The 22,100-nt window shown below is 32.8% G+C and overlaps 8 protein-coding genes across 13 annotated transcripts; 4 read left to right on the top strand and 4 right to left on the bottom strand.

The window, feature by feature from the left end:
* Nucleotides 1-7,695: 7,695 nt before the first annotated feature.
* Nucleotides 7,696-8,904, bottom strand: LOC109595329 (radixin). Of its 2 annotated transcripts, XM_020010669.2 has the most exons (3): nucleotides 8,777-8,874; nucleotides 8,597-8,712; nucleotides 7,696-8,545 (listed from the first exon to the last, which is right to left on the bottom strand). In XM_020010669.2, exons 2-3 carry the CDS (start codon nucleotides 8,642-8,644, stop codon nucleotides 7,904-7,906), a joined length of 690 nt encoding a protein of 229 aa, XP_019866228.1. In that variant the 5' UTR covers nucleotides 8,645-8,712; nucleotides 8,777-8,874; the 3' UTR covers nucleotides 7,696-7,903. The 2 variants fall into 2 exon arrangements, with proteins under 2 accessions (XP_019866228.1, XP_049821467.1); XM_049965510.1 differs by having other exon boundaries at nucleotides 8,597-8,904.
* Nucleotides 8,905-9,193: 289 nt separating this feature from the next.
* On the bottom strand, nucleotides 9,194-14,423 carry LOC126265067 (uncharacterized). 2 transcript variants are annotated; one of them, XM_049965505.1, is made up of 3 exons: nucleotides 14,279-14,423; nucleotides 13,881-14,214; nucleotides 9,194-9,739 (listed from the first exon to the last, which is right to left on the bottom strand). In XM_049965505.1, the coding sequence occupies exons 2-3, from the start codon at nucleotides 14,208-14,210 to the stop codon at nucleotides 9,323-9,325; spliced, it is 747 nt and encodes a 248-aa protein (XP_049821462.1). In that variant the 5' UTR covers nucleotides 14,211-14,214; nucleotides 14,279-14,423; the 3' UTR covers nucleotides 9,194-9,322. The 2 variants fall into 2 exon arrangements, with proteins under 2 accessions (XP_049821462.1, XP_049821463.1); XM_049965506.1 differs by having other exon boundaries at nucleotides 13,881-14,211; nucleotides 14,279-14,408.
* LOC126265065 (uncharacterized) lies at nucleotides 10,020-10,971 on the top strand. The gene is made up of 2 exons (XM_049965503.1): nucleotides 10,020-10,166; nucleotides 10,217-10,971. The coding sequence occupies exons 1-2, from the start codon at nucleotides 10,119-10,121 to the stop codon at nucleotides 10,916-10,918; spliced, it is 750 nt and encodes a 249-aa protein (XP_049821460.1). The 5' UTR covers nucleotides 10,020-10,118; the 3' UTR covers nucleotides 10,919-10,971.
* On the top strand, nucleotides 11,323-12,174 carry LOC109595306 (uncharacterized). The gene is made up of 2 exons (XM_020010638.2): nucleotides 11,323-11,462; nucleotides 11,516-12,174. The coding sequence occupies exons 1-2, from the start codon at nucleotides 11,415-11,417 to the stop codon at nucleotides 12,125-12,127; spliced, it is 660 nt and encodes a 219-aa protein (XP_019866197.2). The 5' UTR covers nucleotides 11,323-11,414; the 3' UTR covers nucleotides 12,128-12,174.
* LOC126265066 (uncharacterized) lies at nucleotides 12,137-13,041 on the bottom strand. The gene is made up of 2 exons (XM_049965504.1): nucleotides 12,956-13,041; nucleotides 12,137-12,905 (listed from the first exon to the last, which is right to left on the bottom strand). The coding sequence occupies exons 1-2, from the start codon at nucleotides 13,001-13,003 to the stop codon at nucleotides 12,204-12,206; spliced, it is 750 nt and encodes a 249-aa protein (XP_049821461.1). The 5' UTR covers nucleotides 13,004-13,041; the 3' UTR covers nucleotides 12,137-12,203.
* Nucleotides 14,424-15,476: 1,053 nt separating the features above from the next.
* On the top strand, nucleotides 15,477-17,388 carry LOC109595322 (uncharacterized). Of its 2 annotated transcripts, XM_049965507.1 has the most exons (5): nucleotides 15,477-15,618; nucleotides 15,719-16,055; nucleotides 16,113-16,414; nucleotides 16,465-16,873; nucleotides 16,935-17,388. In XM_049965507.1, exons 2-4 carry the CDS (start codon nucleotides 15,729-15,731, stop codon nucleotides 16,526-16,528), a joined length of 693 nt encoding a protein of 230 aa, XP_049821464.1. In that variant the 5' UTR covers nucleotides 15,477-15,618; nucleotides 15,719-15,728; the 3' UTR covers nucleotides 16,529-16,873; nucleotides 16,935-17,388. The 2 variants fall into 2 exon arrangements, with proteins under 2 accessions (XP_049821464.1, XP_049821466.1); XM_049965509.1 differs by lacking the exons at nucleotides 15,719-16,055; nucleotides 16,113-16,414 and having other exon boundaries at nucleotides 15,479-15,618; nucleotides 16,576-16,873.
* Nucleotides 17,389-17,608: 220 nt separating this feature from the next.
* LOC126264789 (uncharacterized) lies at nucleotides 17,609-18,539 on the top strand. The gene is made up of 3 exons (XM_049964118.1): nucleotides 17,609-17,659; nucleotides 17,718-18,074; nucleotides 18,140-18,539. The coding sequence occupies exons 1-3, from the start codon at nucleotides 17,609-17,611 to the stop codon at nucleotides 18,488-18,490; spliced, it is 759 nt and encodes a 252-aa protein (XP_049820075.1). The 3' UTR covers nucleotides 18,491-18,539.
* Nucleotides 18,469-21,290, bottom strand: LOC109595319 (uncharacterized). Of its 3 annotated transcripts, XM_049965500.1 has the most exons (3): nucleotides 20,824-21,290; nucleotides 19,940-20,577; nucleotides 19,185-19,751 (listed from the first exon to the last, which is right to left on the bottom strand). In XM_049965500.1, exons 1-2 carry the CDS (start codon nucleotides 21,136-21,138, stop codon nucleotides 19,945-19,947), a joined length of 948 nt encoding a protein of 315 aa, XP_049821457.1. In that variant the 5' UTR covers nucleotides 21,139-21,290; the 3' UTR covers nucleotides 19,185-19,751; nucleotides 19,940-19,944. The 3 variants fall into 3 exon arrangements, with proteins under 3 accessions (XP_019866213.2, XP_049821457.1, XP_019866212.1); XM_020010654.2 differs by lacking the exons at nucleotides 19,185-19,751; nucleotides 19,940-20,577 and adding an exon at nucleotides 18,469-19,119; XM_020010653.2 differs by lacking the exon at nucleotides 19,940-20,577 and having other exon boundaries at nucleotides 20,824-21,284.
* Nucleotides 21,291-22,100: the final 810 nt, after the last annotated feature.

The raw sequence follows: 22,100 nt of genomic DNA, 5'->3' as shown, positions 1-22,100 counted from the left end.
GTTTGATTTAATATTCAAGAATTTTCCGCAGCAAACAACGTAACCGCAACAACGGTGTATTGTATGTTGAGTTGCAAAATTGTCGCAGCCCGTCATAAATTATGAAACGGGGGTAAATAATGCGCTGGAACGTCAACGATGTAAAGTAATAATAAATTTGATTACATATGATTATATTTCGCTTTTGTGCAACGCAAACTTCTGCTTTATTACACCTCCGGAGATAAAGTAAATTATAATTAATTAGTGATGGTGCTGGGAATAGAATGACGACGAGCTGGGAAACTTTAACTTCCCGAACGTGATACTATAAAACACTTTGTTGCACTTTTAATTTGTTGCCAAAAAATACACATTAATCTGACTTTCAGTCTAGCGGTCAAGTATTAGATTGTCAAGAAAGTTATTGCGTTTTTCATTATTTGGTTTTTGGTTTCTTAGTGATGAATATTCGGTCAAATTTTTAATGTGTTGATGGCTTTGAATAAAGTATGGATAAGAAGCAAATTCGTATAATTTTCTTGTTTCACTTCAAGGAAGGCCCAAAAGTGGCCAAATGTGATCGCGATATGGACGTTGCATTTGGTCCAGGAACCACTAACAGACGTACAGAACGATGGTGGTTCCAAAAATTGCGCTACGGGTATGAGAGGCTTGAAGATGATGAGCGCAGCGGCCGCCCATTTGATGTTGACAAGGAACAATTGGGGGTCTTAGTTGAAACCAATTCCCACTCCACTGTTCGAGAACTTGCTGCTGAATTAGACGTAACGTGTATGACCATTTCCAACAACCTAAAACAGATTGGAAAGACAAATTGAACGAAAATTTAGTTGTTTCATGATTATATTGTAAATTGTGATGAAAAGTGGATACTATATAACAATCGGCGATATTCAGCACAAATGTTGGACTGTAACCAAGCTTTCAAACACCCTCCCAAAAACGAAATTGCATCAAAAGTTTACTGTTTAGTAATTTGATGTGGGTGTGACACATTACAGCTTCCTGAATGAAACAATTGAGGCGGTGAATTACCATTAGTAAATCGATGAAATGCTCTAGAAATTGCAGCGTATGTGTCGGGCATTGATCAACAAAAAAGGAAAATTGTTTGTCATGACAATACTCCAGAGGTCAAACATGGGGTACGAAAGTCTGCCATACTCATTAAACAGCTCGCTAGAAATGTTTTAAACGAATCAAAATTATGCACTTCGTCGTTACTAGAACGAGTTTTATTTCACTGGTATGAAAAGGTTTGTTTCTCGTTTGTCAAAAAAGTATTGACTCATTTGGTTCCTATTTCGATTAATAAAGTTTTGTTTAAGCTGGGATTTGTGCATTTTTATTTAAGTTTGAAAAACGCTATAACTTTCTTGACAACCTACTAAATTGGTAGTTTGAGGTACTTGAGAAGATTCTGAACAAAGACAAAGAGAAATTTCTTTGAAATTGTTTACTAGATTGGATTAGTATAACTTAATCCACATAATTCAGTCATTTACAATTTTTATAGCAATTATAACTTGAATTGAACTATGCTGTATTTGATTAGCTGGTTCTTTACCTTTTCCAATTTTTTTCTTTCAAATTACACACTTGAATTAATGGCACGGAAGGACAATAGAAAGTCAAAATTAATATCAACAAACAGACAATAGTCCTTAAATTAAATAATTATAAATATTATAAAAATTATATAAAAGAAAAACAAAGCAAGAATTTTAAAACAAGGAAGAAATTTTGCTAAATAACTTAATTAAAATTTAAAATGGAGTCCAATTTAGAATTTTATTATTGTTATAAAACTTTTATATTTTTAAGTTAAGAGAACTATTAAATTTTAAGGAAACTAATTAAAAATATTATAAAGCTCATTCATTAATTTTCCTGAATTATTCTTTCTAAAAAAATTGATTGTTTTTTATTGGAGAATGAATAAAATAAAGTTTTTGTCAGCTTCGAGTATCCTAGAGGGTAGAAACAAATTATTCTAATTTATTTTGAACAAAATTTAATTCCCAGTTTTGCCGGAAGTTGCAATAACTCTGGCCTTACTATGTTCCACACCTAAATCCAATAGTTTTTGTTATTATTTTTTTCCAAAACTTTAGAAGATTCTGAACCAAGACAAAGTGAAATTTCTTTGAAATTGTTTATTAAGTTATACTAATCCACATAATTCATTCATTTACAATTCTTATAGCAATTATAACCTGATTTTAACTATGCCATAATGTTTGACTGACCACCTTTTCCAATTTTTTTCTTTCAAATATACACTGTATGAATTATTGGGACGGAAGGACAATAGAAAGCCAAAATTAATATCAACAAACAGACAACAGTCCATGAATCAAATAATTATAAATATTATAAAAATTATATAAAAGAAAAACAAAGCAAGAATTTTAAAATTAGAAAGAAATTTTGCTAAATGACTTATTTAAAATTTAAATTGGAGTTCAATTTTGAATTTTATTATTTTCATAAAACTATTATATTTTTAAGTTAAGAAAACTATTAAATTTTAAGGAAACTAGTTAAAACTCATTCATTAATTTTACTCAATTATTCTTTCCAAAAAATTGATTGATTCTAATTTGAGAATGAATAAAAATAAGTTTCTGTCAGCTTCGAGTATCCTAGAAGGTGGAAATAAATTATTCTAATTTATTTTGAACAAAATCCACTTTTGCCGGAAGTAGCAACAACTCTGGCCTTAGTATGTCCTACACCCAAATCCAATAGTTTTTGTTATTAATTTTTTTCCAAAAATTTTAACATATTAATGTTATAAATTAAAAGTTTAATTTTTGTTAACTAAAAACATCAATAACATGTTACTTTCCATTGAACAGCCTGAAATTTAAGTTTTATTTTAAATCAATATCATTTTCCGTTATACATTAACTACTAATGAATAACATTACCCCTCCGGAGAGGAAGTAAATTATAATTAATTAGTGACGGTGCTGAAAATAAAATGAAGACGAGATGGGAATCCTTAACTTCCCGAACGCGATACTATAAAACACTTTGTTGCACTTTTACATTCGTTGCCTAAAAATGCATATTAATCTAAATTTCAGTCAAGTGGTTTTTGTAATTACATGACGGCTTACACGGGCACTGACTGATTTATCTTTTTAATACCCTTCATTAGTGCCGACCCGGAGGCACTTTATCTAATTTATCGGGAGTTAATTAGGAAAAATAAACGACGGTTACGAGCCAGCCAATTTTCCTAGGGAATAATCGGAAAATTTACGACGAACCTTTTAAAATTATAAATATTAAAGGTATGTAAATTCACATAAACGGCATTAACAATCCGACAAAAACGTTTTGGTGCGGCGCGTGCACGTAAGTTCATTAAGATGCGGCGCTAGATATTTTTAATTGCACCGGAAGCCACGCTTTTTTAAGCGCAACTTAACACGAAACGTGTGCCTGAAAAACACGTGCAAAACTCGCCGCCACGTATGAAAAAGTCCTGACGTGATTTCGGAGAATTAAAAACGAAAAACAAATTAAATACTTCTACGTTTCTTTCATTAGTGTTAAATATTCTCCGTTGTAATAATGGTTGACTAATGCTAATTTATGTTTTGATTGTTTTTCAAATGAGAAATTATGCAAATGTCAATATGAAACACAAAACTACATTGTACCAAATTGCCACAGGTCGTTAATTAATAATTCACAAATACTAATTGCAACATGCTAATTTTAGTGGACATTTAATTAATATCTGTTTATTCAAAATCATTGGCTCAACAGGCTCGACATTTTACTTAAATTACTGACCAATGCAGATGGTCCACCTGCTTTTTATGAAGCAGATCGATGTGAAAAGTCTGTTTTAAAAAATGAATCAGATAAATCTTTCAATTTCCTGCAGCTAAAAGTGTATTTTTCATTTGGAGCAGCAGGAATTCAAGAACGTACGTCAACACGACTTATAGTCGGACTTGTACGTTCTGAAAATAATACACATCCACGTTTCATGCCATATATGAATGTCTGTTCATATTTTAAATTGACTGCTCTGCAAAATGCAAAATGTAAATGTTACATTGGCCTTGTCGAGAAAAATATCACATATTACGAATTTTCAAGGGAAAATAATATTAATTAACTAAAATTAAATAAACAACATACCAGTCGAATTTTTTATATTTATGTTCATAACTAATTTACATTTCCAGATGAATAATTATGATTTCAACGGAAATATATGCCACCAGTTTTATCATTTATTGACATGCTCTCTAAATAATCATCTTAAATTTTTAATATTTTTTATAGTTTTGTAATATAGATTACAAACCAAAGAACAATAATCCAATTTTGATTGCCAGGGTTGTAACAAATTACATTATTCCCAAAATAGAATCAAGAAATTTATATGAAGAACTAAATATCTCTATAAATGTCTACATAAGTTAGTTTATCAATCAACTCCGCAACTAAATATTTGGTAATATAGTTGCGCCGAAGAAAAGTTTAGATATACTTTCTGTTAAAAAAAAGATGTTTGATTCTACAAGAGAATGAGTAACTACTACTACTACTAACTAAAGATACACACATTGATATTTAAAATATTTCTAGATCACCAGTCATATACAATATTGGAAACCAAGTCTTCGGCCTACTTCTTCCTTCTTCACCAAGAAATGATATGTTACAAATTGGAGGTTAACTGGTTATGCAGTAACATATCCACCTAAATTTTTAGCATATTTACTTGGTAAATAATTTTTGAATACTCGTTCCAAAATAGAATGAGAATGATATTCTCTCATCAAGTCTCAAGATATATTTTAATAATTCAAATCTTTGTTTTCCCAAAGTAGCACGGAGTTTACAAACATGGCGTCCCAGTGATCTGGATCTTCTAAATATTTAGATCGTAAGTCATTAGGTTAAGTTTGTTGTTTTTATTGAGACAAATTTCAGTTACATACCTGACATAGTTTCATTTTAATTGTCTATTGAAATTTATATTGAAAAATAATAAGGAAACATTACCTAAAATACTAAAATAAAAAAATAAAAAAATTGAGATCCTTTAATAAAATAATTAATTGAAAAAATTAATTAATTAATTAAAATCTTTGAAAGATTAAAATAAAATATTATTTTTTCAACAAAAATGTTTTATATATTTTTTAATAAACTCTTGATGTCAATTTTTATGTAACAATCTAACAAGATTTCAGTTGTGATAGAATTCTATTTCAGTTATGATTCCCTTGTCACCAACAAAACTCTCGAACAAATAAAACAGCCACGTAGTAAATCCATTGAACTGCTCCAAAATTCACTAAGATAATCCATCGAGTAAAATTATCATCCTAACTAAACTTGACTAATTGACCACTTGTTACCAATCATCATTAAAAGTTTCAGTTGCTCTCAACTCAATTATTATTATGGGATTTTGTTTCGTTCCCTTAACATCAAGACTGACCTTAATCAATAATTGTCAAAATCAGGCTAAAAATACATAAAAACATAATATCCACAAACATGTTTTACTTTCGAAAACAAGTCGGGAGGTGGTTCACATTTATGTCCCGCGGGAGAAACGAACAGGAAAAATCAATGGCAATGGTCAAAAAAAAAAAAAACAAAACACATATAGAAAAAGTTATCTCGTTAGTGACGAATGGCGTATCAATCTCGCTCTATGATTTTGTTTTTATGTCCGACTTGTTCACGATAAAACAAACAAGTTCAAAGGACGAAAATCATGATTACAATTAACGTTTTACTTTTAGGCTTTGGAAATTTCTGACTATTTCAACGAACCTTCATATTTCGTGTTGTTTTTTAAATAATTTATTACAGAATCGATTGTGCTCATTCAGTTTAATGAACGTTTATTCGACGGAAGCACAAACGAACTCGAAATCAAGAGAAACATTGGTTTTGCGGGAATTTATTGTTTTCGTATGATCTAATTGAATTGATTGGACCGATTGTGATGAATTGAAACGAGCAACTCCTTAGCTCACATAAATCAAATACAATAATTTAATCAATAAAAAATAAACTAGTAATTTCGGTTTGTAGAATTTCAAGGAAGCGTCTCCCGCAAGGGAATTGATTAGTGATTTCTCACCGAAAATCCAGTATCACCGGATAATCGATGGATAGTTGAGTGGTAATCCGGGAAACACTCCCGATCGGGATGGTGTTGTGTTTACCGATGCGACAGTCGATCCCGCAGGATTAACGAGACAAACATTGCACTACTGCTACCAACCATTTAGACCTGGAACGTGTTTTGAACGCGATTACTCCCAACTATCCAACTAGTAAATTAACCACATTATTTGATTTTTTATATACATATAGAGGGAGAAAATTTAAAATATAGATACAGTAGTAAGGCTCTAATTATGGCAACTTATTAAAATATATTAAAAATTGTATAAATTTGTTGTATTATTTCAATAGGATGCTAATATGCTGTAGGAAAGTTTAAATAATTCAGCCTCACCAATTCCAAGAGAAACAAGTTAGAGATTGCTGATACAACTAAATAGGTCAGTCATTTGCTATATTAATAAAAAATAAAAGAAATGGGGCTATGAGTTAGAAAAACTTGAAATAATCGATAAATGGATAATTCGAATATGAAAAAACAATCCATTCTTGTCATCAACTCAAACTAAAGCCAATCTGGGGGAAATGAGAGTTGCTAAAACTTAGTTTAAGGACTGTGAAAAGATTAGTGCATGGGAGTTTGTTTGAGAATCCTGTGGTGAAAACTCTGCTTTCTACTAAGAATATGAAAGATTTCGATTTGCTTAGAATCATATCCACTGTAACACAAAACAGTGGCGATGGGAAATTTATAGTTGAGTGTGTATTTAATTTATTTTAAAATGATGGTTTAGCTTATATTAGATATCCTACAAGACTACACAAAACGTTTGATATACCTACTTTGAAACAGATTAATTGTGGTGTGATAAAATACTTCTCTGCTTCCGGTGTAGGCTTCCATCTACAAATGGAACAATTTGTATACACGGATATATTAAACAACAATTTTCATATATTGTAGAAATAATGCCGTTATATAATGTGTTTCAAGATGATAATAATCCCAAACATAAAACCAAAATTGTGACGGATTGGTTAAAAGATCAAACTGTCAATATTTTGCCTTGACCGACGCAATTTGTGGATAAAAAGCATAGGAAATTATAAAAATTTAAATAATCTCTTCGCAGCAATTCAATAAGCATATATTCGGAAATTGGATATTATACAAAATAACAATGTAAAATTAAACAATATTATTTAGTCAATAAAAATCCTTTCAAAATAAATGTAACAGTTGATAGAATATTAGTTTTTACAATAGATAATAAAATAATATTAAATTAATGTTATTTTAACAGTTTACATTAAGTACAATAGTTATGGCCATATTATTTGACATTTTAAAAAGTTGTTATAATAATGGCCACTACATATAATTTTATTGTCTATTTTTCTGTGGAATTAATTGTGAATGAATATAAAGTTAAAACAGTTTTATTTACATATATTAATTTCAAATTAAAGTGATTAATTACTTGTAAAGGTAAAAGTTTATTTTACAACAAAATTTTAATATGAAATGTTGAGGAAAATTAAATTTGGTATTAAAGCTCTTTCATTTCATGTTGTACCTTCTATTTATTCAATGGCCCTATTGTGTTTCATATATTGGTTATTTAACATAGGTGAATATTAACGTTTACATTATTTTGGTTGTTTGAAAGCATTATAAATAAAAATAGATTGGTTGAATTTGAAGCTTCTATGTGCATAATACTTAATTAGATCAGTGATTTGTAAATACAGATAAACTAATTTAGTAAAATTGTCCAAATTATAAATCGGTGCTAATCGCCTTCCAGTCTAGTTTCATCCTCCAATCTTCCACCATCGTCATAAACATGTAGACATTAATAGGATTCTTTTTTATCTTGTTCTGGCACTCCTTGTACTTCTCACTGTCATGTTCCATGTCCTTCTGCGTCCAATTTTGCCATCTGAACAAGTTTACCTGCAAGTCTTTCTTACTCTTCTTCAGCAACGTCGATTGGGCAGCCATATCGCATTTCTGATCTTTCAAACAGTTTTCATGATTCTTCTTCAACACTGCTATATACCTTTCGTCAGAGTCCGTTTTTTCCTCCGCATTTGTCAATTGACGTTTCACATCTGAGTCAACTTTGTCCAAACATTCGGGAACGACGGTGGATTTCACTTTTTTCGGCATGTTTTCGATGTGCTTCTTCAGTTCTTGGTACACCGTGTCTTTTACATCGTTTGCAATTGCTTTTCCGTTGGTCAGACTCACTAAAAGTTTCTCCTTTTCGGCTTCTAAATAAGTGTCTATTTCGTCCTCAATTTGTTTGCGCTGCTTCCTGGATCGTTCGCGATAATTTTCAATTTCCTGACGGAACTTTTGAATCCGTCCCGACACTTCTAATTCCAGGAGATTGTAAAACATGTCATACGCATTGAGCTAATAATAATACAATAACTAGTAAATTATTTAATAATATGGACAACTCACCTCGATGATAATAAAAAGGACAACTAGTAAATAATAAAGTAACTTCATTTCCCAAAGTTATGCATGAAAATAACACTGTTTAACAACCGATAAACTTTCATAAATTGAATTCACTCCTTAAAAATAACAAACGTAAATCAAATTTAATATCCTACAATAATTAAATGAAACTAATTTTACGTTTTTGATTAAATCAGTTTGCAAATACTGCGACTATAAAAACACATACTTTTTGTTTTACTAACTATAGGATGAATAATAAAATTTCAATAATGTACATTGTTGTATTAAGAACTAAACAATGATTTAAAAACCCACTTAAAACAATTGTCGTCTTAGATTTTTATGTTGTGAGTTTTGTTGGCAGTTAAATATTCTTGGAAATTGCAAGGTGCACTAAAATTGATGTATTTCAGTAAACAAAAAAATAATGGCAGCAATAAAATCATTCAATTCTAACGTCACTAGAATAATACCTTTTGTTTGATTCTAGAGTAAACAATTTTCTAAAAATGGTTATTACTTAAATCTTTAAATAGATCGTCTCTTGCTGTTGTTTTAATGTTTTTTTTTACAATTATAATTAAAACACCAAAATGTTTTTCCCAAAATGTATTTTACCCAATGTTACATAAGTGCGCCACATTCTGATGTTAATTACATGGGTAAAACACCATTCCACGTACATCCTATCAAAACGTTTTTTCCCTCAAGTCAAAACCAGTGTCAGTTCCTCATCTCGTTAAGACTCCACAGCTCACAATCATCAAATGGAAACAACGACAGTCTCAAAACGTTGGCGGCAATCTCCAATCCTGTTTTTCCCAGTTGTAAAGGCGAAGACAAAGCTTCTCTGGCTGTTTTCAAGCATCCCCTCAAAATGACGACCATTGCGTCCAAAATCTGATCCAACTTGACACTCAAACATTCCAAAACACATTCGGGTACTTTATCATTGGGGTCGTTTAGATGTTCGATGTCTCGAAGCTGGTTCATTTTTTCTATGTTATCGAGGGCCTTCATCAAAAGATTACGAGTTTCGGTTTCGGTTTTCAATGAGAACGAACGAAGCTTTTCCTGCAGATCGGCCGTGCCCGTTCGCATCTTTTGCCGCATGTTTATCAAAACCTCGCTGGAGCAAACCTAAAAACAAACATAATTAGTAATGTAACTTAGGAGGAAAAAATGGTAATGTATCTGTAACTTAGACATTATTTGTCTTAATTGGCTAATAAAATTTAAAAATTTTACTCATTTAATAGGTTTTTATTAAAGTCGAATTATAATTTATTATTAAAACGGTGGTCGTGATAAAGTTTTTATGAACGTAAAATTAATGTCGTGCACCACATTCGATTATAAAGTTAATGATTGAGGACTATATAAAATTTATTGCTTATATTGTAATGCGTGTATAAAAAAAGACTTTTTATAGGTGTTTCACAAATCTTTTAATAAAAATTGGTTTTTATGTTTTTTATTTGAGTACCTTAACCAGTGAGTCGGAAAACGACGCAGAGAAATGATCAGAAAACTCTTATTGATATTTTGCATCTTGGCAACAATAAGCGTATGTTCAAGCTAGAGTTCAGTACTTTTTTAAACCGTTAATGTTTTTAGGCTCAAATATTTGATTACTATGACGAAAGTGACTATGAACAAGAACTAAAGGACCAAGAGGCCAGAGTCAAGTCGGCCGTCAATTCGGCCAGGAATGAAATGCAAAAGACCAGAATAAAAATTATTCAGGAAGCTGAACAGGTCAGATCGAAGACCAAGAGATTAATCAGGGAGACAACTATGCAGCTGGAAATGAACTTCGATCTCAACGACTACGAGTGCACCGCGGAATTTGAGAAAACGTTAAAGAATTTGGAAAGAAATTTCGACAGGCAAGTCGACATTTGCATAGAAACTAACGCAAACAATGCAACAGCCATTCAGTTAAAGCTCAACAGAACTATTGAACAGATCCAAGATGATATGGATTCTTTCATACTGTCCATGATAGACTGCGAGAGCATTCCGGGTTGCGCAGTGAACGGTTACATTATAAAACAGATCCAGGCCAATGCGGGGGTTCCCAGTAAGATTTTCGCCATATTGAAGGAAGGTCTGAAGACGCTGAGAGAAGTGAAGCAGAGGTTCGTTCTTTGCGAAGAGAAGAACATACGCGCCATCAAGAGGATTTTGAAGAACATCGAGAGCGACTGGAGAGATTGTCTTGACAAGCAATATTACACGGAGGTTAGGAAGTTTATAGACTCGCCGCAAGGCACAAACAGATATCCGGAAAGTAGATTAAATTCCGCAATTATTTAATGATTTGACAATTTTATTACTGTGCTTTATTTATGTAATTTATTGGCAATAAAGTGGTCAAAAGCTACCCAAAGTTTCCATTAATAAAAAAACATTTTATAAATTCTTGTTTTTATTTATACTATCTTCATATACCATGCGAAAAGATATTGATCAGTCTGAATCTTGAGAGACACATCACGCACGACAGAGACAGTAAAAGACTACGGAACAAATTTGTACACTGTTTTTCGGTGTTCATAATTATTATTATTTCACCTTGGGAATTCACCTATAGTAATATTTTCATAATAATACATTTTTATAATAATATTATACTATAATAATTTAATTTTTTTTTTCAAATAATTGGATTTAATTTATTTTATAGTAGTATAAAATATTTTCATGTACAACAGAATTAAAATCCACCCACAAAACAATTTGATAAAAAAACAATTTTGTGGAAGCCTATTTAAGGACACTTTTATGTAAATCATTTTCATACATTATCAAAATGTTAAGACCGTTATTTTTGATTTTCTGTATCGTTATTGTAACACATGTAAGTTTGTTAATTAAATTAATACTCTTGTTTTGTGATTGTTGTTTTTGTAGGGACAAGTTCCAGAACACCAGCAGCGGTTACTAAAAGTACGGAATAATATAATTAGAGCAGCAAATAGTGCGTACGTGGATCTAAAGAAGGGCCTGATAAAATATACAGATAGTGCTGAATGGGCAAAGAAAAACATAGTTGATAAATGTGGAGAAGATATCCGTGACTTGCAATTAGAACTAAATAAAACTATCGCCGTATGTTCCAAAGAGCCTAATGCAAAAATAAACGAATTACTGCAGATTACCCTAGACAAAGCCAACAAATGCGTAGACAAAGCTGTAAATGAATCTCAGAGTATTTCGCAACGTCTGCGAAGCTACCTGCAAAAAATCGCAAAAGAATTAAAGTCTATTGAGCCTAAAGTTAGAACGAGCATCGAAAAGGAAAATTATAGTGATGTCGATAGTTTCTTAGAAGATTTGGAGCGCAAAGAGAGTGATGTACACACGAAGGCAAGAATAACCAAAAAGTTTCTGAGCAATAGAGTGAAAACGATCAAGGAATGCGCTTCAAATCATCATAGTATATTTTCAGATGACTTTCAGATAATAGAGATGGATTGGCGAAGTTGTATTGCTGACAAGGTGATTAAAAGAAAACGCACATGATTATGAAGAAAAAAAGATGTTAATTGTAATAAATTTTATTTATGTTTCATGGCATTTTATTCTTCATTTAATCAATTTATAGTCCGGCAATACAAGCAGTTGCTTTAGCCAAAATCTTCAACCCCTCTTCGGACATATCGGCCACTTTTCCGGTAGCACACACGTCCAACGTTGGCAGCAGGGTATCAATGAACGTTTCCGCTTTCACATAGGCTTCGGTAATTTCCTTGGGTAAAGATACAACATCCTTTCCAAGTTTGGCCAACAGTTTCGTCAGACATACCGCAGAAGACAAGCCACTTCCACAATTATTAATGTCATTTTTAATGTTAGTGATCTCATTGTAAACATTAGTGATGGTATCGATCACGTCAGTGACTATCTTCTTACCCTCATTATATTTGTCGGTTACACACGACACCTCGTCGTCTATAAATTTCTGCGGCAAGTTCTGCAACTCGGGCCTGTACTGGTCTACGCACGCGCTTGTGTCTTTGTCCGCGTGCTTGTCAACCTCCTCCTGGAGTTTGTCCAGCAAACCGTCCAACACTTCGTCCAGTTCGGATTTGACTTTGTCGACAGCCTTGTTGGCAGCATTCTTCAGCTTTTCTTCGAGCTTGGTCGCCTCTTCCTTCACTTTGTTGGCAGCAGATTCGACGAGGTCCTCGAGCTCTTGCAACAACTTTAAAACCTCGTCCTTGACGCTGCGCAATGCTTCCTCCTCGAGTTCATTTTGGATTTGTTCAGCTCTTGTTGGTGGTTTAGAGATGTTTTTGGCCTGACATGTGAAATTAGCTTTCTGTCTTATAATTGGATCGAAATCCTTACCTGGTTGGCCGTCAATGCCAAGAAGAGAATGAAAACTACTTTTAACATTGTTGTTTGGTTTACTGAATCAGTTATAATTAATTTGGGGTTTGGTGGCCATTTATATACACCAGCACATTTTTATCTTGTCGTTTTCAAAAAAATTAATTAATAAAAGGAGATGCTAATCGATGTTTTACATCAAAAATTTAATTGATTTATAAAAAACAATACATTAAAGTCCATTGAACTATTGTTTATGAATTATCGACCTTATCAGCAATCTTTATCACAATAGATTAAATAGATCTAAGATTATCCTCGACCTTAGATATAAGACTAAAAATAGTCAATTACATTTTGTGTGACAATAGAAAATCAGATGATATCAAATGTTCAACGTCCAATGATCCAAGAAGGACTAAATATTTAAAAGAGTTTTCAAGTGTAGCATAGATTTAATTGAATCCTGATAAAAAATTCATCATGGATATTCTTATCCACTCACAGTTCCAATAAAAAAAATTTTCCTTCTCCTTCTTCGTTTAGCTTCTTCTTCTTCATACTTTTCGTACTCTTCCAAAATTTCCTAAATGTGCTTCGGAGCATCAATACCATCTGTTGGAATTGATTGTTCCCTCCAAGGTTTGCAACCCTACCACTTTTCCCGTTAAACTATTGACGTTTTTTATAACTATACGACTCGAAATACGAATAGAAGTGTCGCAATACATTCATTTTAACCTTTCGGTGAATATACCAATTTTTTTAGGCCATTGTTATGATGATATCGCAAAAAAAAAGAAATCTTTTATAAACTTATCGACAAAAATACAATAACGCTTAAATTCATGAAATTTCGAATGTTGAATCTAAAATAATCCTGAATCAGATCAGGATCTTAGATTCTGTCGATCTAAAGAAGTTGAAAATTGTTAATACTCACCTCAACTCGTTGTTTGATTTCGTCGATCCTTTTGACGTCATCTGTCTCATTTTTCTCGCAGGAAACGAAAGTCCATCTCACACTTCCCTCCTCCGTTTCAGAAAAGGTCGATTTCCGAATTTGATATTTCGCCTTCATTTCGTACGCAGAATTGTTGGTTATTTTTTGTTTTTGTTTGTTGTAGGTATTAGGTTCTATTTCGTTACGTAATATTTTTGATATTTTACTAGGTGATTGGGTGAATTGTGATTGATCATTGTCGATATATGAGATGAGGTGATTGTTCCACGATTTTTTGAATTTTGAATTGGTCTTGATATCAAAATTCATACTACTGAAAAAATTTCAACCGTGAATGAAAGTTGATTGATTTTATGTCGGGAAATGAGTATATTTACCTGTTTAGAGATAACGTCGCTAAGTTGGATGGGTCATGAACATAAATTTACATAAAATTGTTACATGAGAATGAGGAATGATGTTACATAATGAATGGATGGCGTTTGATGTGATGTCTTATTTTGACATCTAATTAGGTAAGGTTCACACGAAATAATGACATTTTTAAACAATTGACAGCCTTTATTCAATAATCAATAAATTTTAACATCATCAATACACGCAGCGAACTCCTCCAAAACTTTTCCAAACTTCAAGTAAATCTTCTCGGAAATAACACAATGCTTCAAACTCCCAATCACCAGCTCTATCTCGGTCTGGACAATGGAAAACTCCTCCAATAGTTCAGCACACAATTTGCCCACATTATTTGCTAACTCAGTCACAGTTTCTTCCACACAACCTTCCAAGCCACAATTTTACATTTTTCTACTTTTATTCTTAGTCTATCAATTTCACTTTGAACCATGAACATCACATAGTCCATTTCATAGAAATGTACCTTAGCTAATGTTTCGTATTCAGAAAAACAATAATCCAATTCTAAGTCAGTTTTATTTTTTTCTAATGTAAATTTAGGTTTGTACTCAGAAATACAACGTTTCGTATATTTTTTAGATTTTCTTCCAGCAATTTCATGGAAGTTTCTGGTTACCATTGAGGTCAAATCTTTCATTTGCTTGTTGTTTTTGGAAGTTGTTACTTTTATTGTGTTTTCAATTGAGATCTTTAAATCTGTTAATTCTTTAGTAATTTTGTCGATTGTTGACTGTAAGGTGTATTCGAATTGTTGGTGACTATTATAAAGAATATCGGAAGCCTAAAATTTACAAAATAAATTTACAAATAAAAAAAATTAAAATAGATTTACTGATTAACAACCATCATTTTGTCGATATCGCTTTGATTGATTGACGAAACAACGCAAGTAGTTAAGATTGTATCGTTAAGAAGTTGTTTACCTGTATACAGAAAATAATATTCAATAATATTAACACTACCAATTTAGTCATTTTGCCTCACACAGTCAGTTACTTATTGAAAACAAGGTATTTAAAATCTTGTCTATTTTATCAAGTTAATCCGATTTTATGGTTTTATCATTATTTGTCTTAGGGAATATAAATCATCGGAAATAAACAAGATATAAGATGTAATTAAATATTTATTAGAAGTTTTATTAGATATCATAATCAAACCATATTAATTGTTAAATGTCAAAATGAGTTAAACTACGTCAAGTAAACAACACACCTAACCTTATTTGGTGATGATGTAACATTAGTACATACAAAATTCCTGTTTCAATTCTTCATCAGACGAATCTTTCCATCAAAAGGTATTTACGCACATTAACAATTTACATTTACATATCTTTGTCGTGCCAAAATACACCACCTTTTATTAGAACACGGAGCGAGTTAATTTCGAGTTTTTAGTCAATACGGAATGCAGAATTTCGAAGAAAACAAAACTAAATTCCTGCAATCGTTGAACGATTTAAAAAAGTCGGTGCACGATAAAGTCGCAAGCGATGAAGCAGACATCGCCAAGTTCATGGAGTTCTTTGTCGCTCAAGAGCAGCAAATCATCAACAACACTTTGTACACCGTCGAGGCAAAGTATAAAGTTTTCGATTCCATGATAATGGGCTTGGAGAATAGGGCCGAACAATGGGAAGTCGATGTTTCCACGTGTACTGAAGCAGTTAGGGGAGAGATTCATTCTAGTAAAGCGGAATTTTTTAAGGAAATCACTGAGGGCATTAAAAAAGGAGTAAGAAAGGAATATAAATAAACTAATGGTGCAAGTGTTAAAAATTTATTATTATAGGTCCAAGAGGTGAAAGAACTATTTGAAGAGTATCAGGCCAAATCCAAAAAACTATACAACAGTCTAGAATCTGAAATTGGAATGGTGGAAGAAAAAGTAGGCGAACTGGACGCAGACTACATAGCGAACGCTATGCCCGAAATACAAGAGAAAATCAACACAATTCCAGTTAACTTAGAGAACGAACTGAACAATATCAAAGAAGTCGTCCAAATGAAAGGCAAAACATTGGCCGAAGATATTGACAAAATATTTTTGCGGATAGAAATCCACTGTGGAATATTGGAAGCCGATTGCAGGAAGTGCGTCTTTGGAATGATTGAAAAACACGTCTTTACTTAGGTGGTTTCAGTTTTTGGCACGACACAGACCCAGAAAACACCCACAGACAATCATCATTAAAACCTCTTACTTAAACCTATTTTACAATTAATTTTTTATTTTTACACATCTCCCCTCCAAGATCTATGAATGATGAGTTACTTCTCACCCAAATCCGAAACGCAATTGTGGGGGCGATTGAGGAGGCACAAAACGAGATAAGGGCGCAGATGGAACGGCTGATCGGCGAGGCCGAGTATTTAATGGAGACGGGTGCGGCTCAAATCGAAGAACTTTTTCACACCGCCCAGTATGAACTGCATAATTTCACTGAGACGACATCTAAAGATATTTCCAATTGCGTCAAGGAGAAGGAAAAGGACATTATGTCGGTTAAGAAGGAAATGCTCACGCAATTTGAAGAATGCATCTCCATTGGTGTAAGTTTGTATTTTTCTTAATACAAAACAAAATATTTGTTGCCAACGACTTTTGTTTTAGATTCAAGAACTTCATAGAACTGCAGATGAATTCCAAGCCAATTTTCAAAGAGTTCTCAGGTCCGTATCTTCGGACTCTTTAAAAGTTTTTCCCCCATCCCGTGAACAAACTATCGATAAAGTCGATAGTGACGAACAGATTCCAGAAGAGCCTTTACCTACATCTCTTTTGGATATTCCCAAAAAATTGGCGCAGAACGTAGTCAGAACGATGAAGGAGTTGACGGTGATTATGGGGGATTTGGAGAATTGTATTGCGCCGATTGTTCAATTGTCGACGAAAAGAATTAAATGGATTTTGGACGAATTGAAGTTTTGCGTTGAGACAAACGAAGAACCAATAAATGATTAGTCTCGGATTGATTTGTGATGGGATAAGATTCGATGTTTTTGGAATATATTATTTACTTTTATTGTCGTTAAGTTTCCAAATAAATACTACTAATGGTTATATTTTTCTATACTTAAAGAATACTCGATTATTTGATAAAAACTCATCTAAATAATACTTATTTATATATTCTAAATATAAATTATATTGTGTTGTTGGTAATCATCTACAATTAACGATCTAATTAACTGAATACATAAAAAATTCCTAGATAATTATCTCAAGATTATTATCTAACCATTTAAATACAATAACCAGACCAAATCTAATTAATTCAAATCAAGATGAACAAGATTGTAGGAGTAGCTTTTATATTGGCTCTTGGTTGCCTCCAGGTAAGCATACTGTATTTTTATTCATTTATTTATTTATAATAAATTAAAATACTTATAGTTAGAAGCATTGTCAAAGCACCAATTGTCAGAGTCCGAGCTTCGAGGTTTTATCGACAAAGTCAAAGAACTCTGGGAAAAACTCAAAACTGTTGTTAAAGAAGCAATTGATAAAGCCGAAGCTAAAATCGAGGAAGCTTGGGAAAAATTAAAGAGCAAAGCTGAAGAGTGGATCCACAAAGGCAAAGAACAAATTAATAAAATCATCGACAGTCTTTTGGGGGAACTGGAAGAACTTAAAGAAAAGGCCAAGGAAGCAGGAGTTGATATTAAAGATTGCACCAAAGACAACGAACCAGCACTCAAACAACTCGGCATCAATTTGCTATACGATCTCACCACATGCATCACTGATCAAGTAAGAAAACATTTTTATAACAGCCTTCAATTATTTAATTATTTATAATAATACAATCGTTTTAGGTGGATGCTGGAGAAACAATCGTAACAAACATAATAAACGAATTTAAAGAAACGTATAACAATGTGGTCGATTACGGAAGGCAGATTGAGGAATGTTCAAATTTGGCTTTGCAAAGAACGCTTGATAACGAGTTCACCTGCATTACCAAACTCATCGCCAAAATCACCCTTGAGATCGCAGAATTACCTCTCAGCATCGCCAATGATGTTTTGAAAGCCATAGAACTGGTTGAAGGTCTCAGCACGTCTTTGGAGACTTGCGCCACTGTACAAGTCGCACGTGCCAGTGCAGAGGGTGCCGGAATTTTGGCAGAAATCACTAAATGTGTAAATGATAAGATCAATGTATAATTCAGATATTTAAAATTTATGTGCATAAATTAAATTTCGTTCGATATTATTTAAGAACTATGTTTTTTCGATGTAGAAGGTTGGGAATCGAATTTTTCGCTCGACCGATTGTGTTGGGATCGTGCTTGCCAAGCTCTGATTATTTCCTCATCTACATCGTCTATATTGGACATTCGATTTATTTTTTTCTTGCTCACAGTACTTATTAAGGAACTTTTTCTGTGTTTCTCAAACGATAGTCTTTTTGTGTCACTGGCTTCGCTGGCTCTACTTCTTCTCACATCTCTAACCGATTTCTCGGAAGGCTTAAAGAGTCCAGCATCCACGCATTTATTCCAAATACATTTTTTTACATTGTACACTAGACTTCCTTGTCTAATTTTGAAAACTTCCATATTGGAATTAATTTGATCACGTATCAACTTTATGTGGAAGTTAACATGATTTTCGGTCGTTTTGGAGAATCTTCGAATATCTTTGGGTACCTCGACACTGCGCCTTTTAATAGTTTCGTCTAGTTCTTCCATATCATCTTCGAGGCTCACTCTATGTCCTAGCTTATGAAGTTCTTCAAAAACCGCACCGTAAATTAATGAGGAGTCTTCGTAAATCGAGTCGATTATGTAGAGCTAAAATGAAATTAAATTTTAAAACATTTACATCGCAAAAAAACTTATTGGAATAAAAGTACATATTCGTGTTTAATTATGTTTATTAGTTGCAGTTTACTTATTTATTTTATACATGATCTGTTCTTAAGACTCCAGTGTAAAGTCTTCATGACAATAAACAATATGGCAATTATCATTCCATTCCTCACACTTGTCAAAACTTGAGGTCTATTAACTCGTCTATCCGCCGATCTTCTGTGGTTGAGCTTAGCAATTTCCGCAATTCTAGCCTTCTGAACCTGCTGTTGCATTCTCTTCATCTTCTTGATTTTCTTAGAATCGATCTCCCATTCTACCAGATCCTCGCTTTCCTGCAAAGCCCTCTTTAAATCCTGCCTTTGCCCTATAATGAAGTGATGGATTTTCAACTCGTACTCGTGCACCTCCTTAATCGATCCCAGGATGTTTTTGTACAGCTTAATCCTGAACTCGTCGCAGTGTTTACGGATTAACGCATCCAGATCGCTCCAATCTAAATCTCCGCGTCCAGCGGCAGCAGCGTAAACTTTTTTCCTTACGTTGTTCATGTCCTCGAAGAATGAACCGCAACGGACCGACGCCTTTCGCAGGATTTGTTCTATTATAACTATCTATAATCGAAGAAAATATCCAATATAATTATAATTTATAAAATTAAAATAATACTAAAATGTAATATTTTGTTTAATTATACAACTGATTACGTCTAATAATTGTACACTTCAAGAAAACTCTTTGTATTTAGTAACATTTTTTAAAAGATTCATACATATCAGGTAAAATTTAACGATACTCCTACCATTTCTAATTTTTCTTGCCGGTTTTTTTCTTTTTAAGATCAGCTATAGAACCTGACCCTTTCATATCCACTTCATGCTTTTCTGGATCGTATTCGATTTTGAACCTGTTGAGAATGTCTTCCATACTCCCAGAAATCGAATTCGACGGGCCATGCAGAGTTCTCCACTTGGAACTTTCCTCTTCCTCAATAACCACACCTTTTTTACCCTCCTTTTTCCGGTGGTCTGTTTTCATTATTGACTTTTTCTGAGCAATACCCCTACTTATTAGACTTTTTGATTCCAAGTTAGTTTTGATTTCGGATCTATTGCGCCTTTTAAGGTATTTAATGTCATGGCACCTTTCGATTATACAAGTCTCGACTTCTTCAGACAAATTATTACATTTTGTTTCGCACTTGTTCATTTTCTCTTCGGTGTATTTCAGTATGTCTTCCGTACGTGCGTATGCGGTTCTCCTAGTATTCGTCACCAACATCGCCAATTCTTCTATTATGCCCTTAGTTTGTCGCGCCAACCAGAAGTCCAAGTTCTCCAAATCTGGTGATTTAGCTTTGGCCTCCACCTCTTTAACTTTTGTAAATATGTTAAGGTGTTGCGTCAACGAGGTATCATAAAGTTTCAAAACCTTTGTCTTCTACAAAAAAACAATCAGTTTGGCTGGTTTAATTCGTAACATTTACCCTTAAACTGTGTTGAAAATATTGCATATTTACTTACCTTAATAATGAACATATCTAACTTTTCACTTCACCACACTCAAAATAATTGTTTTGTATTATAATTATGATTATTACTGTGTCAGATGAAAGGATTAAAAGTGTTTAATCCAACACAGTTTAAAAGGCTAAAAAGACAAGAAAGTGAGTTAGATAAACTGTACCGTTTTCTCCACATAGAGTGTCATTTCGTTCAGTGCTTCTTTCTCGTAGTGTTCCATTTCTTCCTTGGCGTTTCTCACACAAGCATCCGGATTCACTTCGTTTTCAATGGCGTATTCCTCCAATTTGTTCAATTTTTCCCTGTACGTGGTGACCAAAGACGCCAACGCTGCTGTCGCATCGTTTATCATTTCGTCAATCGAATTCAAAACTTTTGCCTGACTCGACTGTAACTCCTGTCTGCCTTTTGAAACTTCTTCCGTTACTAAGATCTCAAGTTTGGCCAACTGTTCCTCCACTCTACGTTGATCCGTCATTGTGCGTTATTTAGTTGTTGTTGTTGTTGTTTTAATTCGATCGTTGTGCATTTTAGAGTTTAAATATGGAGGGAGACTGGCGCATATTTTTTGTAAATGGGTATGATCTAAATGACAAGAAGTACGAGACTGGAATTTTGACATAATGTCGATGTCAGTGTCTATGATTGATGAACTATTTACATAAACAAAAGGGGACTAAACTGAAGAATTGTAACTTCTTTTACACAATAATATTAGTGGGAAATTATTTTTAAATTTTTTGAAGTGAATATTGAAACAAATATCAAATTAAGTTTTAATAAACAATGTAAAATCCTGAATAAATTATAAAAAAATGCATCAAAGAGGGAACTTTCAAACCAGCAGAAATAAAACTAATGACAAATTTCCTTGGGAAGTTAATAAAATGAAATGAACTAAAATCACAAAAACAGAATAACTGCTACATATTTTCAGTCGACACTTGGCCTTAGCTTCCAACTTTCTTGGCATCCACAAAATTTGTAAAACGATATAATGTGCACCAAGTCTCATGACAATAACACCATTCGGCTGCAGTTCATTGGCAATGATTCTTGACCCATGTCCTACCGGCAAGCCTATTCCTTTTCTATTACAGTGGGTATCGAAAACCCCTTTGACTACAAAATCAGATCCTCTGATGTAGAGAATATGCTATATTTAGCAGAAATAATTAGACAATTCTGTTCTGTCTGGTTCTAGTTAGTTGTTGACCACCACCATGTCGTACATTGGCATTTGCCGATAATTTGGGCTACTTGTTGTTGACTCAGATTGACATGTTCCATAATAATTTAAAAAAAATATGGCAATTAAAATTTTAGAAGAAAATGTTGTCAGGGTAGCATTCAGTCATAGAGTTTATTTTTTTATTATTATACATTTAAAATTGCGATAAAAAATATCAATTATAATATTCATTTTTCTGTTAAATCATT

Source organism: Aethina tumida, chromosome 3, assembly GCF_024364675.1.
Source record: "Aethina tumida isolate Nest 87 chromosome 3, icAetTumi1.1, whole genome shotgun sequence".
NCBI lineage: Eukaryota > Metazoa > Arthropoda > Insecta > Coleoptera > Nitidulidae > Aethina > Aethina tumida.
Note: the sequence above shows the minus strand (reverse complement) of the source record. Positions and strands in the feature narration are given on the sequence as shown.

Coding starts and splice junctions, on each gene's coding strand:
- LOC109595329 (XM_049965510.1), bottom strand. CDS start 8,644: ATGAAGTTACTTTATTATTTACTAGTTGTCCTTTTTATTATCATCGAG. Junction 8,546..8,596: donor TCCTTTTTATTATCATCGAG/GTGAGTTGTCCA, acceptor TATTATTATTAG/CTCAATGCGTATGACATGTT.
- LOC126264789 (XM_049964118.1), top strand. CDS start 17,609: ATGAACAAGATTGTAGGAGTAGCTTTTATATTGGCTCTTGGTTGCCTC. Junction 17,660..17,717: donor TGGCTCTTGGTTGCCTCCAG/GTAAGCATACTG, acceptor AAATACTTATAG/TTAGAAGCATTGTCAAAGCA. Junction 18,075..18,139: donor CCACATGCATCACTGATCAA/GTAAGAAAACAT, acceptor CAATCGTTTTAG/GTGGATGCTGGAGAAACAAT.
- LOC126265065 (XM_049965503.1), top strand. CDS start 10,119: ATGATCAGAAAACTCTTATTGATATTTTGCATCTTGGCAACAATAAGC. Junction 10,167..10,216: donor GCATCTTGGCAACAATAAGC/GTATGTTCAAGC, acceptor TAATGTTTTTAG/GCTCAAATATTTGATTACTA.
- LOC109595306 (XM_020010638.2), top strand. CDS start 11,415: ATGTTAAGACCGTTATTTTTGATTTTCTGTATCGTTATTGTAACACAT. Junction 11,463..11,515: donor GTATCGTTATTGTAACACAT/GTAAGTTTGTTA, acceptor TTGTTTTTGTAG/GGACAAGTTCCAGAACACCA.
- LOC109595319 (XM_049965500.1), bottom strand. CDS start 21,138: ATGACGGATCAACGTAGAGTGGAGGAACAGTTGGCCAAACTTGAGATC. Junction 20,578..20,823: donor CACTCTATGTGGAGAAAACG/GTACAGTTTATC, acceptor GTTTTTTTGTAG/AAGACAAAGGTTTTGAAACT.
- LOC126265066 (XM_049965504.1), bottom strand. CDS start 13,003: ATGTTAAAAGTAGTTTTCATTCTCTTCTTGGCATTGACGGCCAACCAG. Junction 12,906..12,955: donor TGGCATTGACGGCCAACCAG/GTAAGGATTTCG, acceptor TTCACATGTCAG/GCCAAAAACATCTCTAAACC.
- LOC126265067 (XM_049965505.1), bottom strand. CDS start 14,210: ATGAATTTTGATATCAAGACCAATTCAAAATTCAAAAAATCGTGGAAC. Junction 9,740..13,880: donor AAATCAAACAACGAGTTGAG/GTGAGTATTAAC, acceptor GTTTGTTTTTAG/GTTTGCTCCAGCGAGGTTTT.
- LOC109595322 (XM_049965507.1), top strand. CDS start 15,729: ATGCAGAATTTCGAAGAAAACAAAACTAAATTCCTGCAATCGTTGAAC. Junction 16,056..16,112: donor CTGAGGGCATTAAAAAAGGA/GTAAGAAAGGAA, acceptor TTATTATTATAG/GTCCAAGAGGTGAAAGAACT. Junction 16,415..16,464: donor TTGGAAGCCGATTGCAGGAA/GTGCGTCTTTGG, acceptor AGGTGGTTTCAG/TTTTTGGCACGACACAGACC.